The 25370-nt window shown below is 39.9% G+C and overlaps 2 protein-coding genes across 18 annotated transcripts in view; one reads left to right on the plus strand and one right to left on the minus strand.

Moving 5' to 3' along the window:
• The window catches only part of LOC100644810 (heterogeneous nuclear ribonucleoprotein K), a 93434-nt gene extending 88205 nt beyond the window's left edge, over nucleotides 1–5229 (plus strand). For 6 of the 7 annotated variants that reach the window (XM_012311982.3, XM_020864399.2, XM_048408455.1 and 3 more), the window contains 3 exons: nucleotides 14–168; nucleotides 260–429; nucleotides 2091–5229. In XM_012311982.3, coding sequence (XP_012167372.2) covers nucleotides 14–168; nucleotides 260–429; nucleotides 2091–2118 — 353 coding nt within the window. In that variant the 3' untranslated portion in view covers nucleotides 2119–5229. Of the gene's footprint in view, nucleotides 1–13; nucleotides 169–259; nucleotides 434–2090 lie in introns of those variants that run through there. The other variant, XM_048408454.1, reaches the window with a different exon arrangement.
• The window catches only part of LOC100648327 (5-hydroxytryptamine receptor 2A), a 38583-nt gene continuing 15957 nt past the window's right edge, over nucleotides 2745–25370 (minus strand). For 10 of the 11 annotated variants that reach the window (XM_048408437.1, XM_048408445.1, XM_003397759.4 and 7 more), the window contains 5 exons: nucleotides 11152–11376; nucleotides 9519–9837; nucleotides 8320–8535; nucleotides 7240–7536; nucleotides 2745–6608 (listed from right to left, as the gene is read on the minus strand). In XM_048408437.1, the coding sequence (XP_048264394.1) occupies nucleotides 6368–6608; nucleotides 7240–7536; nucleotides 8320–8535; nucleotides 9519–9837; nucleotides 11152–11376 (1298 nt within the window). In that variant the 3' untranslated portion in view covers nucleotides 2745–6367. Of the gene's footprint in view, nucleotides 6609–7235; nucleotides 7537–8319; nucleotides 8536–9518; nucleotides 9838–11151; nucleotides 11377–25370 lie in introns of those variants that run through there. The other variant, XM_048408444.1, reaches the window with a different exon arrangement.

Consider the following 25370-nt stretch of genomic DNA (forward strand, 5'->3'; position numbering starts at 1 on the left):
GTGTTTCACACAGGTGATGGATGGGGTATGCAAGGAGGCGCGCCAAACGGTTTGGGTGGCGGCGCTAACTCGGGAATGAGCGGCCCACCCATGGGTGGCAACAATCAAGGAAATCAGGGCAACATGGGTGGAAACAAGACCACCACTCAAGTCACCATTCCTAAGGACGTAAGTGGAATTAAAAAGAATAGAATTGCACATTGATAGCCCGTTAAATTGACGAACGACGGGTAATTTTCAATATTCTTTCTGTTAATAGCTCGCTGGGGCCATTATCGGTAAGGGAGGAGCCAGAATTCGAAAAGTCAGATCGGATAGCGGCGCTGGAATTACTATAGACGAACCGTTATCTGGCAGTAACGATCGCATTATCACTATAACCGGATTACCCAGTCAGATACAAATGGCTCAGTACCTGCTTCAGCAGAGGTAATTACTTTTATTGTCTTCTTTTTTTATTTTAAACCTATACCTTTGCTCTATTTGCGTACATCTATTATGTAACTCTTCAAGCATCTTAACATGTATCTTGACGTCGATTAACAAGTAATTAACATTTCCTGTACGTTGCGTGGTGCATTATAGTGCGTCTATGACTCAGCATAATCGAACCATTGTTTGTAACGAGTTTCCATTAATTCTACGTCTTTGTTTCTTGGCGAAGTATGTAATAATCCGCTTGTAAAGTAATTTTCGAACGAATCTGCGGCGCATAAACGCGCGCGTTCCGAGCCTTCGCAAAATGGGTAGGGAGCTTCTGTATAAACACGCCTCTATCTCGCCGCAATGGATAGCTTATAATGCGCAAACACGCGTTCCATATCTATCATGAGTATCGATTTCGCCACTTTTCCACGGTGAAACGCGATTCTCTTCTGCTAACCCCTTAACGCGTCACTTCGCTCCAAATAGAAAGTACTGTCAAAGATTGTAAATCTTGCGTTGAAGTGAAAAAGAAAATATATGTATAAATAACGTTTATATTTCTTTATCAATCAATATCAAAAAAATTGGAAAAGCTCGTTAAGGGGTACGAAGAAAATTTACTCGGTCATGTTCATAAATCGCGATCGAAACTCCTGCCAGATATTGCGCAACTACACGCAAAGTGGTCTCGGAACGATAACAAGCCTCTTCACATGCTCACGTTGCGACTACGCATTAACATACTTGGCTTATCACCGCGAAGCGATCGTGCGTCCAGGAGCCACCTTCCGACAAGCAAACGCCATCGAAACGGAAGAAACTAAATTTGCTTCTAATCGCATCCCGCACGAGGAACTAACCAAACGTCCTGACTAACCAAAACGAGGAGAAAACGTGAGAAAACTGAGCAAAACTGGGAAAAAGTAATCGTCGCGAAGGTGAAGGAAATCGAAGGTGGACAGTGACACGGAGAATTGGAGAACACGTCTGCCTACTGCTACTACCACTTAAAGCTCAACGAGTTAAACAAAGGGGAAATAGAGCGCTGTTGCATGGAAGACTAGTGATTTTGTTGTTCTACTTTCGATATAACAAAGAATCACTAATCATCCTACAAAGGCGTTCGCGATCGTCGGCTTCTCTTCCCGAGAATCTCCTGCTTTTCTGGAACTAACATCATATCTCGCTGCGGCCTTCGTCGTATGCGCCGACGAATTCTCGCGTTATCGTAATCTAATCGTAACATTTTTTTCCTAAGCTTGTCACGTGTAGATATTACAGAAAGTGTGTTTCATCTTTAAATAATCTTAACGACGAGATATCGAATCTAACTGTGATGAAAATAAGATGAGCGAGGTTGAATGTATCGCTTGAATGGTAAATAAAAATAAATGTGTTTGATCGTCCTTTGTTATAAGCTTGTATTTCTTTCGGCACGAGAAATGAAAGACATTGTGGTATAGGTAATAAGGAGAGATAATCCGAAAACTTTATGGTCATTCAGTAACTAAAATAAGGAAAATAATACATATATATGATGCATATCATCGACTAACCATTTTAAATTAGTTACGTCGTATGTATGAGAAACATTAATTCAATCGATCGTACGAATATTAGCTACCTATTTCTAACGAGATATTTCTGGTGATCTTTTGTTTCAGCGTGCACGAGAATGCAGACCATTATTAGAACATGGTGTTAAAGGAAACATTCGGGGGAGCCAAAGATGCGTTTATAATTTTTTTAGGGATACTTCTTCGCGTTAAAAGTGAAGATTAATTAAAAAACGGAAACTCTTGAAGCCTTTTTTCATCGAAAGAAAAAAAAAATGAAACAAAATAATATCACATATTACTGGCGTTTCTCCTTGTGCATTTGTGAGAAAAGAAAGAGGGAAATCCCAGAAAGAAGAGAAAAGAGAAAATAAAGTCAGAAAAAAAAAGAAAAAGAGAAAATAAAGTCAGAAAAAAATGTTCTCAATAAATACTAATCGATCAAAGCAAAACGCAAGGAGAGACAGTCTATTTTGTGGACTTTTCCATTTGATTATACGGATTTACGAGTAAGAAACGCTCGTCTGCCTACTTTCACGAGTTTAGAATCTTGGAATTGGCGTTCGAGGAACAGCCTCCTCGTGCAAAAAGGCCAAAGAACAGCACTGTTTCTACGCCTGAGATCATTCTCGATCTTACGCATTTTTTCTCTCTCTTTTTTTTTTTTAGTTATTTTTTTCCAATCATTTTATATCGTGTGTTTTTTCCACGACTCTGGGCAAGCTTTGATACGATCATTTTTCTTCTTTTATTTCCCACTCGTTTTATTTTATTTTATTTTTTTTTTTTATTTTAATACCCGCAGAAGTCACTATCGAAGCGCACATGTTCTCCGAACCCTTTGTTCTTCGCTGTTTTACTACAGAAACCTCGTATAAACAAGAGAAACTTGTCTTGTCTTTTTCTCATTTTTCTTTTAAAAAAGTATCACGAATTTTGCCAGACGAATCGTGGTTTCTGACAGCGAAAGATCAAAGATCTTACAAGTTAAAATTCAAATCGTACATTCAGAAAATGTATCGGTAAAATCGAAGGAAGGGAGAGATTGCCGAGCGTATTAACGAAAAAAAAAAAAAAGAAAAGCGATAACGACGAGAGAACCGAACTCGATAGAAACATTATAATACGCGGATACTTTTTGTATATAATACATCATAAAAAGAAAAAAAGGAAAATTAAAAATAAGAGAAAAGAAGTCGTTAACGATAACATGTCCCTTTCCTCAATCGTCACACAGCCATCTGTCTACTGCTGCATTACGATTATACTTAATTATTATTAACTATCGTAAGATCGTAAAATCGTAAGATTAAGCAGAGTAATTTTGCATCAATTTCACAGATCGAGCGCGTAACGAATGTTCGTGATCTTTTCCCTGCGGTATAATAACTGTTAAGCGTGTAAGAATTCTAATAATAGAGAGTGATAAGCTAAACTATTAGAGATGCAACTCCATTGGGAAATATCGCTATATAATACGAGATGTTGAATCAAAAGAAAACTTGCAACGAAGTCCGACGATGCTGCGTCTTAGAAAGTAATAGATAACGCGTTTAAACGGAAACAAGAGGCAACTTGGAGAACGTTAAACTATAAGAATGGCGAATACATTATAATATGTATATTATATCACATATACGTCACTCTTGGCGACGTATAAGATCGCTTTGTATCTTACGATCGTCGGTGAAAAGACGAAGAGCAAACGGAGCGAGGCAGAAGCTTTATTATGTGTATGTGGATCCAGTGTTTAAATGAAAAGGTTTGATAGACATCGAATGTCAGGTTCGTACTTCCAAAAGGGAACACCATGATGATCTCTCCGTATAGCGCGTCCGATGCACAGTCTTATAGAAAACAAAGGAACGAAATTTCCTTGTAAATTACCACGAATCCCAATGTCGTCGTCCCTTTTTACACTTCTTCGAGCCCTACGATTTCATCTTGTTTCCTCTGAGACTTTTATACGTTGTATCAGCGACGGGACACACGGATGTTCTCTTTTAGGGGTTGCAACTTGAACAAGCATGTGAATTTTAAAGACAGATTTATTGCAAATGAAAAGGAAGAGATAAAAAAAAAAAAAAGAGAAGAACAGGAAGTCGAAAAGCCGCCCTCAAGCTGGAACTAACTCGTCCTCTTTCCCTTCCTCGAAGAGACACTCTCAGCACCTTTACCCTCTCTCTCCTTCATTCCCTGATAGTATACTTAGCCACGTGACGAAAGTGAAATAGAAGAAATAAGCGGAATCACCGCCCCCGAGAAAGGGTTTTGATGATGCTACGAAGGGCATTTTTTTTAACGCATCTCGATCAAACGACCGACCCCGGTCGCCACGGAGCCGCCCTTTTCTCTTACGTCTAAGAAGAAATACCGATACCCCCACGCCCCCTTTCTGACGGTTCACTCCCACAACGTCGTGTTTATCCGAAAGATGAAAAAGAAAATAAGAAAGAAAACACGAAAAGGAAATCTTTCACGTCCGCGTGATCTCGAACAGAGAAGCGCGTGCATTTTCGTTCGACTCACGATTGTACCGTCTTTTTCATGGTTGTCGGGGAAAATGAGAAATGTTCTAGTTACAGGCTTCTCTTCCGTTTGCCAACAGCGAATTTGTTGCCGTTGATTCCGATTTATATTCAATCCATTTTTCTCTCGTATAACCGAGCTATCGATATTTACCGCTTTAGGGGTTGAATTGCGGTTTTCTTGGAATCTCAAGGAAGTATTTCGTGCATTTTGCTTTGAAACATTCGCAGTTTCTGCCACGTGACGCGGCAGTTTCCATTCTTATCGTTAACGTGTTTCGAACTTCGACGAATGAGTCGACGGCAGTTTTGGAAGGGAGGCAGGATATTTTCTCATTGCCCCGAGACCGACTTACGTAATAAGGATTACACGAGAAACAGGCAACAAAACAGAGACATACATAAAAATACATATACACACACGAAATGCATGAGAGGGAGAGAAATTGGTGTGTTTTAGCGTGCGTGCCTGTGTGTGCGAATGCCAAGGGAAGACACGGTGGAAGAAAGTTTGTAATTGTGATCATTGAAGGCTTGAACAAAGTTGAGACAGAGAGGGAGAGAGTGATGCGTGTACACAATTAAGATGAAAATATGAAAAAGTGAGAAAGATTCGCTCGTATCACGATGTGTGTATTATATAAGATATACAGTTTACAATTATTTGTAATGGATACTTTTTATTTGTCAAATAAAAGTTAGTACAAATGAAAGTAAAATAGGAATGACTTTTTGCATCTCTGTTTCATACTGTTACTTCTTTCCTGGCTGAGAACTACGGAAATTTCATTGACCCTTCCGTGAAAGTTGTTTTAAGTTTCACTAAGTGGTAGATTTCGCAGACGGTGAATTTTAAATCGACGAGATTTTCAGACGAAGAGGACGCTATTTTTAATCGTGTTACATCTGTGGCTATTATTTCGTTAATTAAATAACATTTCTACGAACAAGTCTCTACGTGCACAGCAGAGTAAAGAAGCCTTCCATCGGTATCACAGACGATACTGTATTTTAGCCGGCGTGTATTGAAGAGAAAATAGCGCAGGATCAGTGAATAAAGTATTCATACGATCATTACCATTACAATGGAATCGATACGCCGCTATTCTTCTTTATTCCATGCAGTTTTACTCGTAATTCGTTAAAAGAACCATACTTCGCTACAACACACGTATCGACTTAACTATAATTTTTGGCTTGACGAAACACCCGGCCCAATCTGTTCGCATCGTTCGGAGAAAATAATAATAAAATGTTTTATAACATTTACGTATATGTATTCTTCGTACTTGAAGATTACCCGATTCTCTGCTAGCCTGTTTTACCACGATTGAGCATGAAAAGACACGAGGGAAAATTGTGCAGCTATCAACGTCAACGTCGAGCATTCCATGTCGACGTCAATTTAAACGTTTCCTTCACTTCGAGACTACGCTTTTATTCGAGACTACAATAAAACACTCAAACGCTTGTATCACGATCAAACAAACAAAACGAATACCGCTATTTAAGTTGACGGGAATCTTTCGCATTTCTTTCTTGTATTATCCTTTAATTTCATCTCGTTATTGCCTGCTCCGAGTTTGCTCGTTTAAAGGCAAAACATTTTGCTATTCTTTCTACGATACTCTGTCGTACCTTCTGAAGGTATCGAATTAGAAAATTGTTTCAAGTTGACGACTGTTTTACCGGAGAAATTTATCCGACAAACAGGATCGCGTCAAAAATTTTCCATCAAATCCCGACGAAATTCTTCTATAAAGCACGGATCAAGAAGAAATCCCTCGATAAAAGAATCATAGGCGTTCGAGTGTTCCACGTGGCATCGATCGCATTTCTTACAACACTTGGCTCTCCTCAACAATTCTGATCGTGTTCATGCTGATGGAAACTGTCACGGTAAAGGGACGTTGGCGTGCGATGCATCATCGTCACGTAGGAGCTTCCTGAGGCCGGTGTGGCCGTCGGATTCGGTGTCGGCGTCAACAACGGCGTACCCTGAAGACTAATGACCAATGGAAGCGCGGTCGGGGTGCACAGGCTCATCGCGTTGCGTCCACCTTCCGTCACTGAACGATATCTCGCCGACCTTGCTGACCTAGAAAACGTTTCTCCCTGCAGGTACATGCATTAAACGAGAGTAATAAGGTCGTGGAACGCTAGTGAAGTGTCCCTCGAGCCTTCTCTCCCTACAATCGGAACGGTAGAACGTGCTATGGGATTTAATGGATCGATGTCCCGTTCTCATATTCCTCGTTTCTGCGTTCTTTGTCGTTATTTTCGCGTACATTTGTTTGCTTCTCGTAGAAGAAATGTTTTTCGTAGAAGAAACAACGACGACTCTTTTTTTTTTTTATTTCTTCTTTTCTCTTTTCTTTTTGCACCTGACGTAGAAGTAGCTTCGAGAAGACCGACACGAAGAAATCAAGTTTCAAGAGACGAAGTAAAGTTTTCGGGTGTTGAGTATAGAAAATTTATCCGGAAATGCCAGAGAAAGCACGATTTTCACAGAGAAAGTAGACTGTCTACCTCGATTCGTTAAGATCGCGAGAGCAATACGATACGATATTACGAATATGTAATTTGAAAAAATAACGTTCCTAATAATAATGGTCCTTCGTAGAGTCTTCTTTTCCTCAAGCGTTCGAGTATTAACTCGACTTCAATCAGGTAAAATATTTGCTCAACTTCAATCAGGTAAAATAATCGTAAAATACTTCTACGCTCACCTGGAACACTTGCACTTCAGCAATCTGATGAACGCAGCCCTGAACGTTCTATTGAATATCGTGTAGATCACCGGATTGATGGTGGAGGACACGTAACCGAGCCACAGACACGTGTCGACCACGTGTACCGGCACCGAGCATTCGGGGCAGGCCGCGAAGAAAATATTCAAAATGAAGAATGGCGCCCAGCACAGCACGAACGTGAAGAAAACCAGACCCAACACTTTGCTGGCTTTTTGTTCCGTTGCCACGGCGTTCGCAGCTAACGATCTTCTCTTCGTTCGTCCCGCGAGGAACCTAGAAACCCAAGGATTCCGATGTATGTTCGTTGAACTCGAAATCCACGAAGCGGTCGAAGTTCGAATTGATCACCATTTCTACATGCAAATGGTTTCCACTCTCGAGGGTTAATCCTGCCTCGCGTCCCTCATGGGTGCGATTCGTTTCACGCGCAATCCTGTGTCAAGGATTTTGAGGGACGAACAATCTCTGCGATCCGCCGTGCGGCGTCAATTTCGCGATTAAACTTTGTCAATGGATCGCGATAAACATTCTGGATAACTGGTTACACCTCGTTCTACTCTACTTTCGATCTTGTCGATTTTATTTCAGACGTAAAGGAACGCAAACGAAGCGGCGACAAATTGGGAAACTTTCGGTGGCAAACTAAATTCATCCGAAATCGATGACGCACCGTGTGCGTTGTACAGCGGCTGTCTAATCCCATTTACGACGCGTCCTACACGTCGTTGTGGAAAGGAATTCGCGTTATCGTTATCAATCGTTATTGGATACACCAACGACGGTCGTAAGGGCGGAAACGTTTGCTTAGAAGTATCGCAAAGAACATTTTACAAAATTAAAAAGTAATATTGGCCGCGAGATAAATGAAAAGATATATAGAGGAACAGCAGGTCTTTGAAATATCGTGTTTCAAGTATTTCCTTCGAACGAGTGGCAAAGTGATCGTGCCCCTTCAAACGCAGAAGCAAAATCTCGAGATTTTTGCCCGTCCATATCTCGTTTCGCGATATCTCGGATATTTTTTGACGCAACGATCGAGTGGAGAAAGAAATTCACCTGAGATTTAGGGCGTTGGGAGTGACGTTCAACTGCAACTTGAGGGCCCTCAGAGTGAAGTTCCTTGTTTCGCGGGCTATGTTCTCCGGCGTTTGTGTAGCCTGATCCACTTTCGACCTCAGTTCCGTGCCGGCCGTACTTCCGGTCTGGTTGTTGGCGCCGTTCACGGTGAAATTCAGCTGCGGTTGGGATTTGCTCGACCTCGCGCCCTTGCCCCTGTTATATTTACAACGAGACAGAAACCCCGCGTTTAATTTAGTTAAGCTGCAGAACCATCGCTGTTTCGCGAAATCAAGTTATCGGCCATGGTGAATTGCAACGAACCGCAACCGAATTGCAACGAAGGCCGAGCATTGTGAAAAATGAACGGATCACGGCAACGATATTGTACGTTACGCCAATAAAGGATGCACGCCGAATTTTTCATCTCGAATTTTTCTATTGGAACATCCAAAAAGAATATTCGTAATATCGTTAGCGCAAGATACGGTGGTTGGATTTTATGGTGTTAAATACGGCAGCCCGGTGACGATTATATTAATTTATTCTAATATAATTTACTAATCAGAAGTTTTATCGCGAGGTAACGTCGTGCCTGAAACGTTTGGAAAGGAAGATTCGTATCTCGGATGAGCCTCTTATCCTATTTAACGTTGGATGGAAATATATTTGGGAAACCATAATTGGACAAATAAATGGAAACGATAAAGAACCCACTAACACAAAAAATCCAATTTCTACGTTAGTTAATTGCGATACTTTTTATCTCTCTCACTAAGATTCCGCAGTTTCCTCGTTCGCGTTTTAGCTTCCCTAACTGCATCCACTAATTTTCTTCCAACCCTTCCAATTTAGCGGAGCGTCTAGTCGCGAGTGAAATAAGCGGCGACTAACGAAAAAGATTTTTAATTCCATTAATGCGCCAGTGGAGTCGCGGGACAGTTAAGTTACGTCCGTTGGCATCAGCAGCGAAGGCTACGTTGCATTAGGTTAATTGGCACGATTAAAAGTTGTCGCCCACTTAACGGCATGGCATCAAACGTTTGGTTGTTCATGCGCTGATGATGTTTGTCGCATAGTTCAAGGATGAAGATAAATGTAATTAAGGCGACGGCGTGTGTTCAGAGATAACATGCGATCGCTTCCGCGACTGAAAAATAATTCTTTTTTTTTTAATCGCTCGATATATCGTTATTTACCTTTCGCTTCCGACACCGCCGGAAGTTCTCCACATGTATCGCGCCGACGACGACGATGTGCTGGTTTCCGTAGTTGAAGTAGTCGAGGAAGCCTTCGTCGAAAAATATCTGCCTCCCAGCCTTCGAAATTGATCCCGTTCAGGATGTTCCGCAACGAAACGAGCCTTCTGTCTGAGCAGCTGCACCGTCAGTATATACGTGGCTACCATAACGATCATGGGAATGTAAAAGGCGATCAGAGAACCGAACACGAAGAACGCTCTGTTGTTAATCACGCACGTCCCTGGTCGAGGCATGATATTCAAGGGATTTATTATACCTGTAAAATTACCAACAACTTTTGGACGATTATTCGCGATTACCCGATTGCTTTTTTTTGTACATATTATTATAATTTACAACTTATAGATCCGAATAATAAGTTGAGAAGGTGAAATAAAATTTTGCTGTCCGAAGTCTTGTTTTCGAGGAGATCAACTTCGAGGGTTTGTAGAGTAGGTTAATTTTTGCTTAAATATTTTCATTTCCTATTTCTTTTTAAACAGGTTTTTTTTAAACGAAAAATCTTTATTTTACATTGACGGTTAATTTTCGAGGTGTAGAGTAACCATTACCCTCTCCGTTGTTTACTCGTTTAGTTTCCTCTCTAGTTGAAGATTAGGCAAATTCGCCTACATACACTTGGCAAGTTTTTAAACTCGATTCCCTCGAAAATGTAGTCTCCGACGGAATTTTGTTATTCCTCGGTTTCGTCTTAGTTCAGGCCACAGAGAATCTTCTCGCCTTCGCTTGAACCGCAAACTTACACCCACGGAGTATTTGTAATTTACAGACTTGCGTAACATAAAAATACATCGTGCGGAATGTGAAATTCAGAATTGCCATTCGAATGGACTATAAACGAATACAGGATGCAGATTATAGCAGAAGATTTGGAATTAACGAGAAAGGTGAAAGCTTATAGATGCGATGCGATGCGATTCATCTTCTTTTCCCCGATTTTAGGATTCTTAAAAAAATCGAACAACAGCATCGTTTGGGTAAAACCGTAGTCGTTTATCGACCTATCCGTGTCCTGGTTGCATAGTATTTGGAATAGTTTCGAATATCGAGCAGCCTTCGCTGGATAGAAGGTAAGAAGAAGAGTTGGCGTAAAACTTTTCCATTTACTCTGGTACTCGACGAAACGTTTAAAGGAAACCGATTTCTCCAAGTGGTTCATCCGGTTTACGTCTTCCGGAACGAGGTTTTTTCGAATGCCGAATTTTTCGATTATTGTTTCGAACAAGTGTTTGTTCCAAATTACTCCGACGATTCTACGCTATCGACTCACGTAAGAAACGCAATCGTGCGTTGTTTTTCCACCATATAATTGCGAGTCGGACGCTGCAACGCTACACCTATAACCTATACTCGTTAATGTTATACTAGGAAAATAGAAAATTACATCAGCTATCGGCTCTCGTTGTAAGAGTTAACTGAAAAGAGAATTAATAAGATTTTTCAAACAAAAATTCAATACCACGTTGTAGGATTTCAAAGCTGCAAGTGGCCGTGGCAGTTGCTGTATTTTCGTTTAGAAGTAAAAATATAGGAATAGCTAATTTCCAACGTTTAATAGAATTTATTTTACCCAAAACTGTGATGGAACTAGAGACCAACATGGCGAGCAACCACACGGCCGCGATCTTGAAGCTGACCATCCGCTTGGTGGACGTGTGCCGTGTCCTCAACGGGTTTCGGATGCCCAGATATCGGCCCAGCGAGATGAAGCACATGTGCATTATGCTCGCGGAACAGGCTAGCACGTCGCACGTCACATAAACGTTACACCAGAGTATTCCGAATGGCCAGTATCCTGTAACATTCGACAAAAATAACTCTAGCAGAATTTCGACAAATTTTTACGGTTCCGATAAGAGACGTACTAGCGTCGAGAATATCGGAATGCGTTTAATTCCACGAACTGCCAGCCTTTCGGTTCCTCCAGCAATTGTCTGTCTGTCTGACACATTCGTTTCTAAGCGTCCTTATCCGGACGCAATCCCATTATTAACTGGATACTTGGAATAATTTAGCGTTATCTCGACTTAGTTTATCTTCGGGCGAGCACGTTCCTTCGAATTCAACTCGTCCAACTGTACAAGTTAATCTATTCTTCCGTATATTCGCCATCTGCCCTTTACCCTTTTACCGTGAACAGCGAGCTCCTTGAGTTTCCCAGCGATCGTATCTCGTGATTTTAATTCCTCGAAACCGTACGCGAGCGTGAAAAAAGGCGAGTGCAACGTTTGAAATGGTTTTCCACCTATTATCAAATACGATCGTTCCGCGATCTACAAACGCGACAGTGGTCGAAGTTGGCAGATACAGAGAAATTCAATTTCGTTTGTCTTTAATTTGTCCAACATGAACGCGCGACGCCACTGGTTCTTTTAGCTTCGGCGAAACGCTGCGCTGTCAAAGTTTCCTTTTGATGGCTAACTTAGCGAATTTTCGAGATTTTCGCACAACTTTCCGTCCGCATTCCGGGCACGAGCCCGACGCGTTTAATTATCGGTTTACCTTAAACTAAATATGTATTCGTACGTGACGCCTTTTGCCATTTTAAAGATGTACACATGTTCATCCGACCTCTCTGAAACACGAGCAAACTCGGAGGTTACACTCAAAAGCACACAAAATGCCACCAATGTAAACCGGCTGTTAACGTTGAAGTCCTTTGATGTTGTCCGTTTTCACGTGCATCTTGCGAGTTAAAATTAACAGAATTGCGCGTCCACGTCAAAATCCAGCAGATTCCGATGACAGACAATTAACTTTACGACACCGAGAGACTCTGTCGAACAGCTTTATATTCGAGGGAATAAGAAGAAAGTATTTCCCCTTGGAAGTTCACGATCAAGCCGACGATTCTGCTTTGACGTGGATTCTAAGCAAATACCTTCTAAGTTTAAGAGTTATCGTAAATTCTTCGCGAGGACGGAACTATTTAACTTGAAGCTTCCGAGGCCAAATTTTTTAATAACTAGTTTAGAAAATGAAGGTCAAAAGTTCCGTGGCTAGCCTTCTGCGGAGTTCGTTTCAGCTTTTTTTCTTAAGAAGCCCGAGTCAAAAAGAAATTGCAAAAACAAGGGATTCGATATCAGTCGTTATAACCACGTTGTAACAGGTTTGGTGGTTTTAGTATTAATAAGAACGAGAGTAGAAATTTAAAAGAATATTTAGAGCCAAGTAAGTATAATAATACGGTAGATAAAAGAGCCATTTGAATTAATCTGACGGAGACTTTAGGTTCTAAAAGTCGTATTTACGATACACAGATTGTTTCTATATTTGGCCTAAAACCATCGCGGCTAAAACTATATGAAATATGACCTTTTTATCGTGTTTAAAAAAGACGAGGCTCAAGCTCGAACTTTTCTTAGAACAAGTCAAGAAATTCGGCCTCGATAAAAAGATGCTGCAAAAAGGACCTACCTTCTTGCAAGCTCAAGATTCAGAATATCTGAAATCTTTTGGATGAATGTTTAATTCGATTAATTACTCGCTTGCGAGGAAGATACCTTTTACCCTAATCTTTCATTTAAAATGCAGAAACTTAGCGGGTGCTACGATTACGTTTGCCCGCGTTATATTACGATACTTCCTAATTCGAAGTTACGAGTGACGCGTGGAGACGAAAACTTGGTCGCATAAACTTGCACGTAATGAAATTCTTTAGGAATAGACCGATCGACGTCGCGACGCCTACGGATTAGTAACAAAGATCGTGGAAATTTTTCCGCAGGATTAATTGCAACTTCCAGACAAATGGTTAGCCTTGAGCCTCCGCAAGCAATCGTTACCTCGATCGAAAAAAGAAAAAAAAAAGCAGAATATTCTACGCGTTTATGTCGCTTCACATTATACGATTTTCTGTGCTCTTTGAAAAACTCTGGTCTCTTTGAAGTTTCGCGTGGTGTGCATCATACGCGATTTTATTATTTACGTTTCATCTTTCGCTATGTGCGAGTCGCGGCTCGCTGCGAGATGAACTTCCGACTATTCGAGTAACGATGTTTCTCAAGTATCAAATACGTAAACTTGTGTTCGATCGAATCGCCAGTTTCCTCAGAGGTTTGCATAAATTCGTTTGTAACAGGAAGCCCGAAGAATAGACATATTTATTAGTTTAGAATGAATTATTTATTTGTTATTCGACTATTTAACTATAAAACAACGAAGGAGGATACATTATCTGTCTACGAAACGCGTAGCAAAATATTGTCGACTTGGAAAACTTTGATTTAAATCGAGCAATTTCCAAGCTCTAAATCATTCGATTGGCGAATACTCGCGAGGCTGGTTCTCGAAGGAAATAGGATGTGTTATATATACGAGGAAAAACGATAGCGAGGGGCAAAGATCCTCGTACCCTCGAAGATATTTGTTGACGGAGTCGCGGAGAAACAATTCCAGCGGCGAGGACAGTATGCATATTCGCGTCGACGCGATATCCACGCCGGAAATGCAATTTCGTCACTTCGCTCGGTACGACGTTCACGTAGAAATTGCGCGTCCTTTGTTATTTCCTTTCTGACCCCGATTGTAATCGTGTCCCCGAAACGATGACACGTTTTGTGTGATAAACGTATCGACAGTTCCGAGAACGGTTTTTCCATTAGGTACGCTTTCAAATTTATTTCTCGTGACAATTCCTTGCCTTTTTATCCCGGCAATATCGCTGTATTACGATACGTTTATAGCCGAGAAATCGAAACGCGTACGGTACCGTGTCACAGTCTTTCGCCATCTATCAAATGAAAATGTTTTACTTGTACGAATCAATAGGGTACTTAAGCATTTTAATGCGAGAGAACTTAAATTGATACTACCGTGAAAGGAAATTGAACGCGCTAAAATTCCGCAGAAATTCTTAATGGCATCGAGACTCGGAGAACGTGCAAGCCAGATATAAAATTTCAATAGAATTTTCTCTGTGCTGTCCTGCATAAATATGACGTTTTACTGTAATACTGTAATTTTAATGCACTAATTAAATCAGAACGAACAATATTCTACCTTAACGCAATTTTCTGTTAAATCAAGACGAACGATGTTCGCAACTATTCGCAGATACAAAAATTCTCTTTATACATCTTTCTGTAGTTTCTACCAAGCTCCATAGTCGAACAGTATAGGATCAATCGTTGACGGTCTAACATTTCGCAGAATATTGCACAAAGTTGGAACTTTGCGAGCGATACGTAGTAGTACAGTGTGTTTATAGTCAGACGGGATCTTGATGTACCCATTGCGTCGTTGCGATTATTTTTCATCGATTTGAAACGTTAGCATAATCACCAACGAATCTTGAACGAAATAAATTATTCACGAATGAGTAATATATTCTTTTCTAAAGATCATTAGCTGAGAGAAGGGTCCAAACATTGAAATAAGATGCGCATTCTCGAGCCTCTCGAGTTCAAATTAATATTTCAAGCCGGGCGCGTTAGACTAGCGAAAAAGTAGGTTAACGAGTTAATTGATCGATTCTAATTAATACGGCAAACCGGTAACTTCTATCGAGCCACTCTTAGATGGCTTTAAAAGAACGTGCTGATTAGTCGTAGAAGCTTCAAATTAGTGGAGCTCGTTTCGCTGTGTTCGAATATGAAACGAATCACAGGAAACAGCGTATGAAAGTCTTGTAAAATATCGCCCAGAAACGACCATACATTTGCATGGATAACGAGACATCTTGGAGATGTTTTCGATGGAAACCCTATTTTCCTCCACGAGCTTGTATATCGAAAAATATCGAAGATATTGAGCGGTTATCGGTGAATTCGAAACGCGCTCGGTGTCTATGTTTTTATACATAGGATTATACATAGAATGGATTTAGCCGACGGAGCTTCTCGGATATTTCATTCTATACGGAAAATGTTGGGAAATTTTTCACATGCTAATATTTGATAAAAAATGCACAACGACGAATGTCGAACAACGAGCCGTTATTTATAATAATCCGAATGAAATTTATTCGATCAAAGTAACGGACGATACATCCTTTATTGATTTATTAATACCATTGTAACGGTGAAATGAAACACGCGATAAAATTTAGCATTCGTTGGGTTTCGAAACAGAGAGCAGGCGAGAGGCGTGCTCCACTAACATGATACCGATTATCGAATTCACAGTCAAAGGGAAAATAAAATTTTGTTGCATCGAGGCAAGCTCTTCGATACAAAGCGTTTGTACGTCCGGAAACGAAAGTGTGTAGTTCCATATTTTCTCGTTCGATGTACGTGTAACTTAACCCGAAACATCGAGGCGGATAAAGAATCAAAGACGGAGCTCTGGCTGTCATATTTGCCTTTCTTGTCTCGCTCGGCTTGTCATTTCTCACACCTAGAAAGCATCGAGAATTTCGTTTATTTGTCAGAACGATCCTTTGTATGTACCAAGGATCGCATGCATTATTTATAAGACGACAACGATGATCGCTGCTTTACAGGGGAATAGATTTCTGAATCTCCTGATATGGTTCTACGAAGATCCAGATGTTACGATCGTAAAAGCTTGTTTTTCGGGAATTCGTTGTACGAAAAGCCTATTGCGAGAAAAAGAAGGGGATGGTAAATCTATTTGGAAGCGATTACTTGAAAGAATTTACGAAGGAAAATTACATCATAACTCGGTATGGTCTTTTTATGATTATGGTTAATGGCAGTTTGAAAGTAGAAAGAGAAACGACGATAGTATATGGGTGGTATACCTCGGTAAGTGGAATTGGTCGAAACGTAGTCAGACAGGAACACAAACTCTCGTGTGAATTCCTGTTCAACTGGCAATGTGTTGTTATCTAGATTCGTTTGTAAATCCTTCGATTAACAGTTATCTTTATTATTACGTTAGTGGTACAAAATAGCAAGCGTATATTACATAAATATACTGCTGTTTAAAAATATCTGGACACCTGCTTCGTTTGACAAAGTGCATTTTAATGATACATCACAGAACGGGTGTATGTGAATTAAACGATAATATTTAATACGAAAATACAAGATAACCTGATTCATACGGTTAGGAAGCGACGAAATGAACGAGATAAAAATATGAGGGAGCTTGCGCGTCCAATGAGATAACATAGAATCTTTTCGTGCAAGAGGACGTAAAAGTTTTTTCGCAAAGAAAGCTACAGCAACCTTCCCTCATAAACGTTCAGACTAGTCGGAATCCTAATCGTAATCCGAAAAAAATTGTTCACCCGTGAACCTAATTCATGGCCAGGCCTATCATTCGTACGACCGAACAACATTTATCTACTTTGTTCTTCGACACGCGAGTGGAATTTTCAATGCAATCCTGACCTCAGAATTATCTTATCGCCAGTTTCTGCTCTTCCGTCTGAGTCAGCGATCACCGGTTCTAAAACTGCGCCAATCTTCCGTTTCGATAGTCTTCGAGGTCCCCCAAGAACACTCTCGAGTATAGACGGAACCGTATCAAAGGATTTTTTCTATCGATCGAGAGAATATCTTTAACTTATATTCATTATCTCTGACTATGGAATTCAAATTTTGACAAAGATAGGTTTAGGGCCGAAGATACGCTTTTCTTATGGTATTCTTCTAGGCATTTAAAATACTATTGTTATATATATACTTTTATTTATTTATTTCTGCCTTCCTTTCGGCTCTTGCGAAGTCTTTCATTTACACATATAAAGTAAATCAGAACAATAACTATAAGACTTACACACGAACAAAGATATCTACATAAGAAACCAGAACAGTGCATGTAAACCTACTTACGAACAAAAACAAAATAATCATAGCTTAACCTAATTTCTGTCAGCTATACAACTACCTACATCTATCCTTATAATCCATTATTCAAAATACTAATATTGATAAATTATATCATAAAATATTTTGCTATACAGTATTAAGCCGTGGCAATTTTGCACGACAGCAGTTGTCACGTTAATAAAAATTAATCTCTAGTTGTTAACAATTGGAACGTACCTGGAAAATACCTTTGAAAGAAAGATTATGAAAAGTGGATTTCCAACGATCTAATTAATTACACGTTACATTATAGTTACGTTAATGATAACACGTATACTTTAACTTCCGTTGATTTTACGGTCGCGCTACATAATTTCTGCCTAGTACGAATCTTTCATTTTTATTCATCCCTTCTCATTGCTCGCGTGAAAGCGAATAATTTCATCAGGATGTTTGCTGTTCTGTGAACGAAAAATTCGTTCTTCTTGATGAATGACAAACGCAATTTCCGGGAACGAAACACGCCAAGTCGAAAATACATCGACTAATTCGCGACCTCGTTTCCGGTTGCATTAACGCCGAAAACGTATGACAAGGAAGCTGTTAGTTTTCACAGCGAGAAATATTTCATTCTGTCGACAGAACCGTAACCAGCGAAGGAATGGACAAATGAAAATTCCGCTATTTTCCGACAAAGTTTCCAGCATTGGTCAGGACGTGATCTTGATGTCGTTCGACGGCAAAATAGACCAAGCTGTTTCGTCGGAATCACGGACGTGGCATTACAATTTCAAACGCGCGCGAAAGAAACTTCGTGGACGAAGTTAAATCGTGCCAGGAACGGGCTGGCCTTAGAACGGAATTTTTCGTAGCCATCTTCTACTTTTCGGAACGTCGTTGAAAAGAGTTGGAAAAGTGGTAGAAACAAAGCAGGCAAATCAGTCGGTGCCACTTTTGAAATTGCATCCCACTTTGGAATATCCCCTTTTAAGATTACTTTTCTTGCAATTACGATTAGTAATTACTAGTACTGCTACTAATTCGACTGCGTGCTGTATAACATACGATTCGGCATAATAGGCGATGTAATATTATTTTCTTTTGTCCCTGTTAGTCGTCGATGATTTTAATATTACTTGCAACAAAGTAAATAAAGCATTAGGATTTCAACAATGTTGGATAATTATACATACTCGTCTCTTTCGTAACTCTAATAATTTTTACGAAATTTCATTCCAGGAAACGAACCCTTGTTTTTAACTCCGATCTACCTTCTACGTAAAGAAACGAAACTAATTCCAGGATTTTTACGTTCCATCGATAATATTCACGGCGGCGAGCAGAGTCCACGAAACTCGTCGAATATCGTTCCATCGGCGACTTCTTATCGATAAACGGAAAAATACACTTAACCTCGATGTCCGCTGCCGTGAAAATCAAAATCGCGTCGAAACGGAACCTTTCGTCGTAAAGGTGTTGCTCATTAATAGTTAAAAAATCGAGTGCCACTAGAAGCAAAACTTACGATTTCACCGGGATGCAACGTTCTACTTGAAATCATATTTTTCCAATGGTTTTCTCGACGATCTCGTTGCAAGAGGCTGGAGTAATAATTCACTGCGACGCGGTTTCAATCGACCTCGGCATTTTTCCCTTCGGGACTCCATTAACCGTGCCGCCCATTACTTCGCCCCTCGATATTGTCGCTAGACTCGACGAAAGTCGAGAGGCAAAGTGGCAGGAAGACGTTCAAAGGGACGTTTTAAAAGTGGATCCGTACGATACGAGGCATACTAGCATTCTCGATCATTTGCATTCATCTTCCAACCGAAAATCGCTTCGAAAAAGCAAACGCAAAGTTGAGAACCGATCGATTCGTGAGATTTCGTCGGTATATCGGAAGTTTGGAGTGGAATAACTCGAGAACTAGCGAGCAATTAGTTCATCTGCGGGCATTCCTCGTGAAGGAATTTTTCGAAGCAAAATAGGGAAAGTTCGTGCACGATCGTTGAACTCGAATTTTCTAACGAGCCAGCGATCCTACGCTCGTGGCTATTTATTTATTTTCCTAAATTGCGGAATTTCGGTTTTGAGTGGAACTTCCCTTTTTATCAGCAACTGATTAAATTAAAAGATCATTTACTAAGAAGTTTGAGTTGCTTAATATCGTACCACCATTTTAGTGGCGCTTTCTGTGATTCTGGGAGAAAAATCACGGGTATAGAAAAAAAGTATAAAAACAGAGATGAGATATGTAGTTATCGTTATTATTAACCTCCGTATATAGGGAATAAAGGATATTTGTGAACCCGTTTCACGAGAGATATTTGATGATAAAGCGTTGTTTTTGCATTTCATCGCCGTGCCAGTACTTATCTACTTTATCGTCGATATGTTAAGATAAATGAGAATAAGCTAATGGTATCGCTCGTAAATAGCTTGGTTTACCTTGCAAAATACGATTGGGTATCCAAAAAAGCTGTCAGGCAAGCGGACAGAATAGAATCCCTGGAAAACAAATAAATTTAAAAGGTGTAATCGAGGAGAAGGATATTTCGACGAATTTTCGCCTGGTAATTTTCGTTTATGCAAACGAGTCATTAACGAGTGGACTCTGAATAATAAAACAAACAAAACGAACAAGGAAATAAAGCAGCAGAAGAGCAATCGGGAAACTCTGATTGCCGTCTAATTGGTTTCATTGAAAGTTCGTAAAGGAGTGTTCGAGGCTGTCGAAGTTTTCATTTATAGATTTCGCCTCTATAGAAACGAAAATTCGATCGCCGCAAGGCTGGACAAATAATTCGTAGTAAGTAAAAAGCGGATTGGGAGGACACCATTATTGGGAAAATTGAAAGCGGATTGAATTAGATTTCTGGTGCTTTTAGTGATTCCGTAAATCTTTGACTAAAATTTGGTCATTGTGGACACTGAACCCGTGAAATCGTTTCAGCATCCGTGCGAAACGGTAGCCGAAGCTTTCAACAACTTGCGGTTTTATTGGAAATTTCTTTCGTTCAATTCCACTCGTGTATCTATGTGTCTCGCCCAATTCCTGCTACGTCTGACAATTGCTGTTCATACGAAATCAAAATTGTTATAAAATTGATATTTTCAACATCGATCAAATTTTCTAGAAAGTGGAGATACCACGAGAGGATGTGATAGCATTTTGAACGTAAAGATATAAATCGCGCGAAAGAGATTTCCTACGATCTTCAAAAATCGTTGGAAATTGGAGTCCAGTGTTGTAGACATCTATTGTTCTTGCAAATGATACATTTCGTACCTTAGAATTTATCACCTATCGTATATAATTTATTGTCTATCGATAAGAATATATGTATTTCTTTTCCTTTTTTTCTTGTGTGAATTCAGAGAGTCGTTGTCACGGTTCGGTTAGATTCTTCTTTGTCGCGTCTGACTATGCGCTGACTCGTTCCACTTAAGAGCGTACAGAGCACAAGGCATGCTACGAGAGACGCTTCTAAAACGAATGAATGATGCAACGGACAATTCTTGCGAATGAAATCAGAGTGCTACAACAGACACAGACAAAAATCATCGATCGCTTTGCAATAGTATTGTTTTCCTTACTGCAGCTCCATTACTACGATAAAGAGCGAGATGTGGTAAATGTAGTAAAAAGTATCACGTGGCGTAAGAAGTCCTGTTGGCGACTGGAATTGACATGAAACTAACAATAAGAATATTTCGTATTTTTGTCATTTTTTCGATTTATAACGTCGAGGTATAAAAAAGTTAATCAGTATCTTTGCTCGGCTCGATGTTTCACAGATATTTTGCGGCGTTAGATTTCGACAGAATCACCATTTCCCATTTCGACATATCGAGAATCCCACCGGAACTAGTTCCTTCTCCTATCGAGCAAACAAAATCGATTTGCCCCGCAGCTTTCCTGCGTTTCTTTTCGCGGGATTGAAGCTCGTCTTTTCTTTGGCTGGGTTATAGAAGGACGGATCGTAAATGGGTAAAATCAGCGCGTGTCTGTTCCACGATCCCCCTGAAAAGTTGATCACTAGATTCGAGATTCGTCTATTTGATTTCATACCAGTGATTTTCTTCCGATGCTATATCTTTCTGTCACCATCTCCATGATTAATGCTATGATAAAGAGTTGCGCGAAGAAAGAAATTAATTTAAAATTCTTGGAAGTTTCCCAAGAAAGCAACGTTAATATATTCAAGGAAAAAGGTAACAATCATTCTGATAAGCACCATTTTTCGAAATTCGAAAAGAAGTTTGTTCGGAATGGCATGCGATCTCGTTCAGTAAATGAAATCAGTGTTTCTCTTTTTCATGGTATTACGAATTATAAGAATATCAACCCTCTGATAACGTAATAAAATGACGAAGAATTCGGTCTAGTAGTTAACACGATTATAGTGTTAGCGATTAGTGTATTCTCCAAATCGTTCGAATTTAGAAGTCTGTGATCCACTAAGCAAAATGACAAACAGTGAAACACGATCAGGACCTAAGTCCTTGGTACAAAATAGTCGATATAATCGAAGCGAGTTGAAAAAGAGGGGGAACAGAGACTTCGACGAGGCCTATTTCGTATCGAATCTCCAAATATCCCAGCAGCTTTCAGCTCCCCTTTTTATCTTCATAGACCCTTTTCAGCCTCCCCAGATGATGGCAAATTGTCCCCGTTCTTAATAGATCCAACTATAGTGAAACTCAGGGGGTTTCATCGTGCATGTATCCTCTTCAAACGCGAACATTATTCCATTCCCTGTTCTTTTGTATTATTTCTCAAATTTTCATGAAACGTTTCGTATACAACTGATAATTGTTTATTTATTAAAAAGCCTAGCCAGCAACTTTGACGAACGACTCGCATGTTAAATCATTGTTTCATGGTTTAACCGTGGTAAACTCGACGATCTCATTATAGCGGACACAACAATAGTCTACTGTGCGTGATACAGTAATTACTGTCGCATTACACAGTCCTCGTATTATCTCCTAAATGGAGAGCTCGTGTGGCTAAATCCAACCGCGACTAAAAGGGGGAGGGGCTGTTAGATATATTAATTGAGAAAAAGTTTCCGAATAAATTAGTCAAATAACTCTATATTAGAATTTTAATTAGAATTTACTTCAAAAAGATATAACGTCTAAAACCAATAGGATTGAATCCCTTGAAAAACATTCCAAATGATTAAAATTATTGAAACAATTTTAATCGTTAAAGTATTCAACTATCTCTATTTAATTTTCGTGCGAAATTTCGAGTGGTTAAACTCAATCAGCACATTGCTGCTCGCCTTGTACTTACGTATCTGTAATGTGCTCAGACATATAATTATATGTGACATGTGTGTATGCATGGATGCGCGAGCATCGAATCAATCGAATCATCCTGTACACCTGTTCCGCAGTGTTTCATGGTCACGATACAACGTTCAACCGGATGGATGCCAGATGCTGCGCGTCTTTATTTGAAAGTTCAACAAAGATGTTTTCCGTGGTTACACGAAGTGTTTATTTAATTTCTTAAAAGCCGCACCCTGTGCTAACAGCTCTGTTTGCAGTGCTTCGTTCTCGAATGAGATAATTCTGGAGAATTTATAAAGTAGAATCGATAGTCGAATTAATTTACAAAACGATTACAGTGGCTGTCGTTGTTGTAAGTTTAAAATAGAGTAGGCTTCTTTATCGATGTTGGTATGCGTGTGATCTCAGAGAAACGAGCTTTGTATCTATTAACATTGACGCAAAAAAACGAAAAGGAACATGTAAGGTTTTGAAATGGAATTCACTTCGCGAAGAACTAGCGAACTAAATAATATCGTCGGCAGAGACAGTTTCAGGTCAGAAACAATACATAGGAAATGCACCGACCGAACTTTTTTCAAACTGGGTCATTTAATCATACGACGAACCTATCTAAACGTTCGGAACAAAGTCTACATGTACACATTCGACCAAACACATTCCCAAACCTCACACAGTTTCGTGAATTTTAACGCGGTTGCAACTAGCGGATGAGTTTGTCGCGCTGCAGAGGAACAGTTGGTAATGCCATTTTGTCATTTCGATGTATTACATTGTACCATTACTGGAAATAGATCATCGAGATAATATCGTTTAAATTGCGATAAAATATATTTCTCTCGATGTTCAATGAGAGTTTTCAACAACGCGAGAATTCTTTACCATGTTGATGCTGGTATCCAGTTAAATTGATCAGAGAGTTCTAATTACGGTCAAGCATCGAACATCAAATCTAGATGATGACAACCTAGCATCGAATATGTTCAGCGAGACCAAGTGACGTTCGTCCATCGTGAAATTTCATGCTAATACGCTGTGACTCAAATTGCATCGCATAGGAACGTTGCTCGTACGATCACCGCGTTTGAGCACAATTTCTGCAAGATAGAGACGATTCGACTCTCTTTCAGTCATCGTTCCAAAAATCGTTCGAAAAGTCAAAACGTTGCTAACCAGAAGAATTCATCGTATAATACAATGTCGCTTTAGCGATAATGCACCCTAGAAATAATTGGTATCTGTTGTATTTAACAAAATTCAAGAGAGTCGTAGTCGACGGCAAAGTGACGTTAAAGGCAAAAACGACAAAGATCAGAGGCGATACTAGAAAGAATTAAATATTATATTTAATGGAATGCCGCCGCAGTCCGAGTATAGCCCGAGTATTCGAGGCCGCATAATCTGACGTTACTAGAATGAGTATAGGGTGCTTAAAAGGGACTAATATTCGTGCAGCCACATCGGGATTAATTAATCAACAAACTCAGAAATCACGCTGCGTTACCCAGCGTATACAACCTCTTAACTTTTTGCCCTGCTTTTTTCCCCTGTAATTAGAACCCAGAGGCGAAATTTCCTAACCCGGTTTTATTCGAGAAAAATCATATTACCCAGCGACATGTGGATAAACGTAGTGGATACGTGTATATGTGATAAAGCGCGCATTTAAGGCTCGCCTATTCGGCGGCCGGGAAAAATTGAAATAGCTTTTTGCAGCGTGCCGCGTAATATGCGCGGCAAATAATGTAGCAGGGTTGTAGCTGCGAATTACCGGCAATAGAAAGCACTGCGGTCGAACATCATTTTCTCAGCCGAAATAATGTGAAAGAAGAGAAGCTGCCGTAGTCGTGGAAATATAGGCGCGCGTACCTACTGCCCATTCGTAGAACATTCAGTTTGCGAAACAAGATTTATCGGCGCGTGAAATGTATATTCGTGGAAGATATCACAATTTATGAATTCGCAAGCGTGTGTTTATTTTAAAATTAAAATTAATTTCGTATCGACAGATCCAGCAGAAGAAATTTCGGGATCGAGTAAGTTCTTTTTGTAGATCGATAAATTATATTTATCTTATATAGAAATAAGTTTAGCGTTGGATCAAGGTTAAAGGACAACGGGTAATCGTAAAGGTAGCAAGACTTTTGGGATCTCTGAAAATGTCCGGATCTTTTCTTCCCGTTTCATTTAGTCGCTAAGGGGAGTTACGCTCACGTTTAACGGGGCGATCCAACATCGACTGACGGCTCGTTTCGAGGATTTCATTGAATCACAACCCGTGGACAGGTTTAATCAGCGTCAGCCTGGACGTTTCTCTGTTTCAGAATTCCTACGAATCACCAGTCGGGCTCTAACTATGGACGTTCTGTAAATCTGTTCTCGATGGCCACGCTACCGCATATTGCTTCAAATCCACGGACTTGGCAACTTCGTCCCGTGAATGCGTGATTTTTCGCGTTGGATGTGTTTGTTAGTTGGACGTAAGCTCGTGGATATAGTACTATAAATAGCAAAAACTGGGACTTTTCTGAAAGGACTTAAAATGATTGAAACTTGTGCCAGCCACTGTTTACGAACTAACTCGTAGAGCATGGGAACTTTCGAAATTCAAATCGATGAAAATAACTTGGCGTGAAAAGATTTCAGAAATGTTTGACGCGCGAAAATATACTTTACTCTTGGAATTGCAGAAAATTGTTGTAATAAAATAACTGTTCAAATAAAATATGGGAATACGATAGAAATATTTTTAATGAGAATTGCCTAT

Source organism: Bombus terrestris, chromosome 9, assembly GCF_910591885.1.
Source record: "Bombus terrestris chromosome 9, iyBomTerr1.2, whole genome shotgun sequence".
NCBI classification, from domain to species: Eukaryota; Metazoa; Arthropoda; class Insecta; order Hymenoptera; family Apidae; genus Bombus; species Bombus terrestris.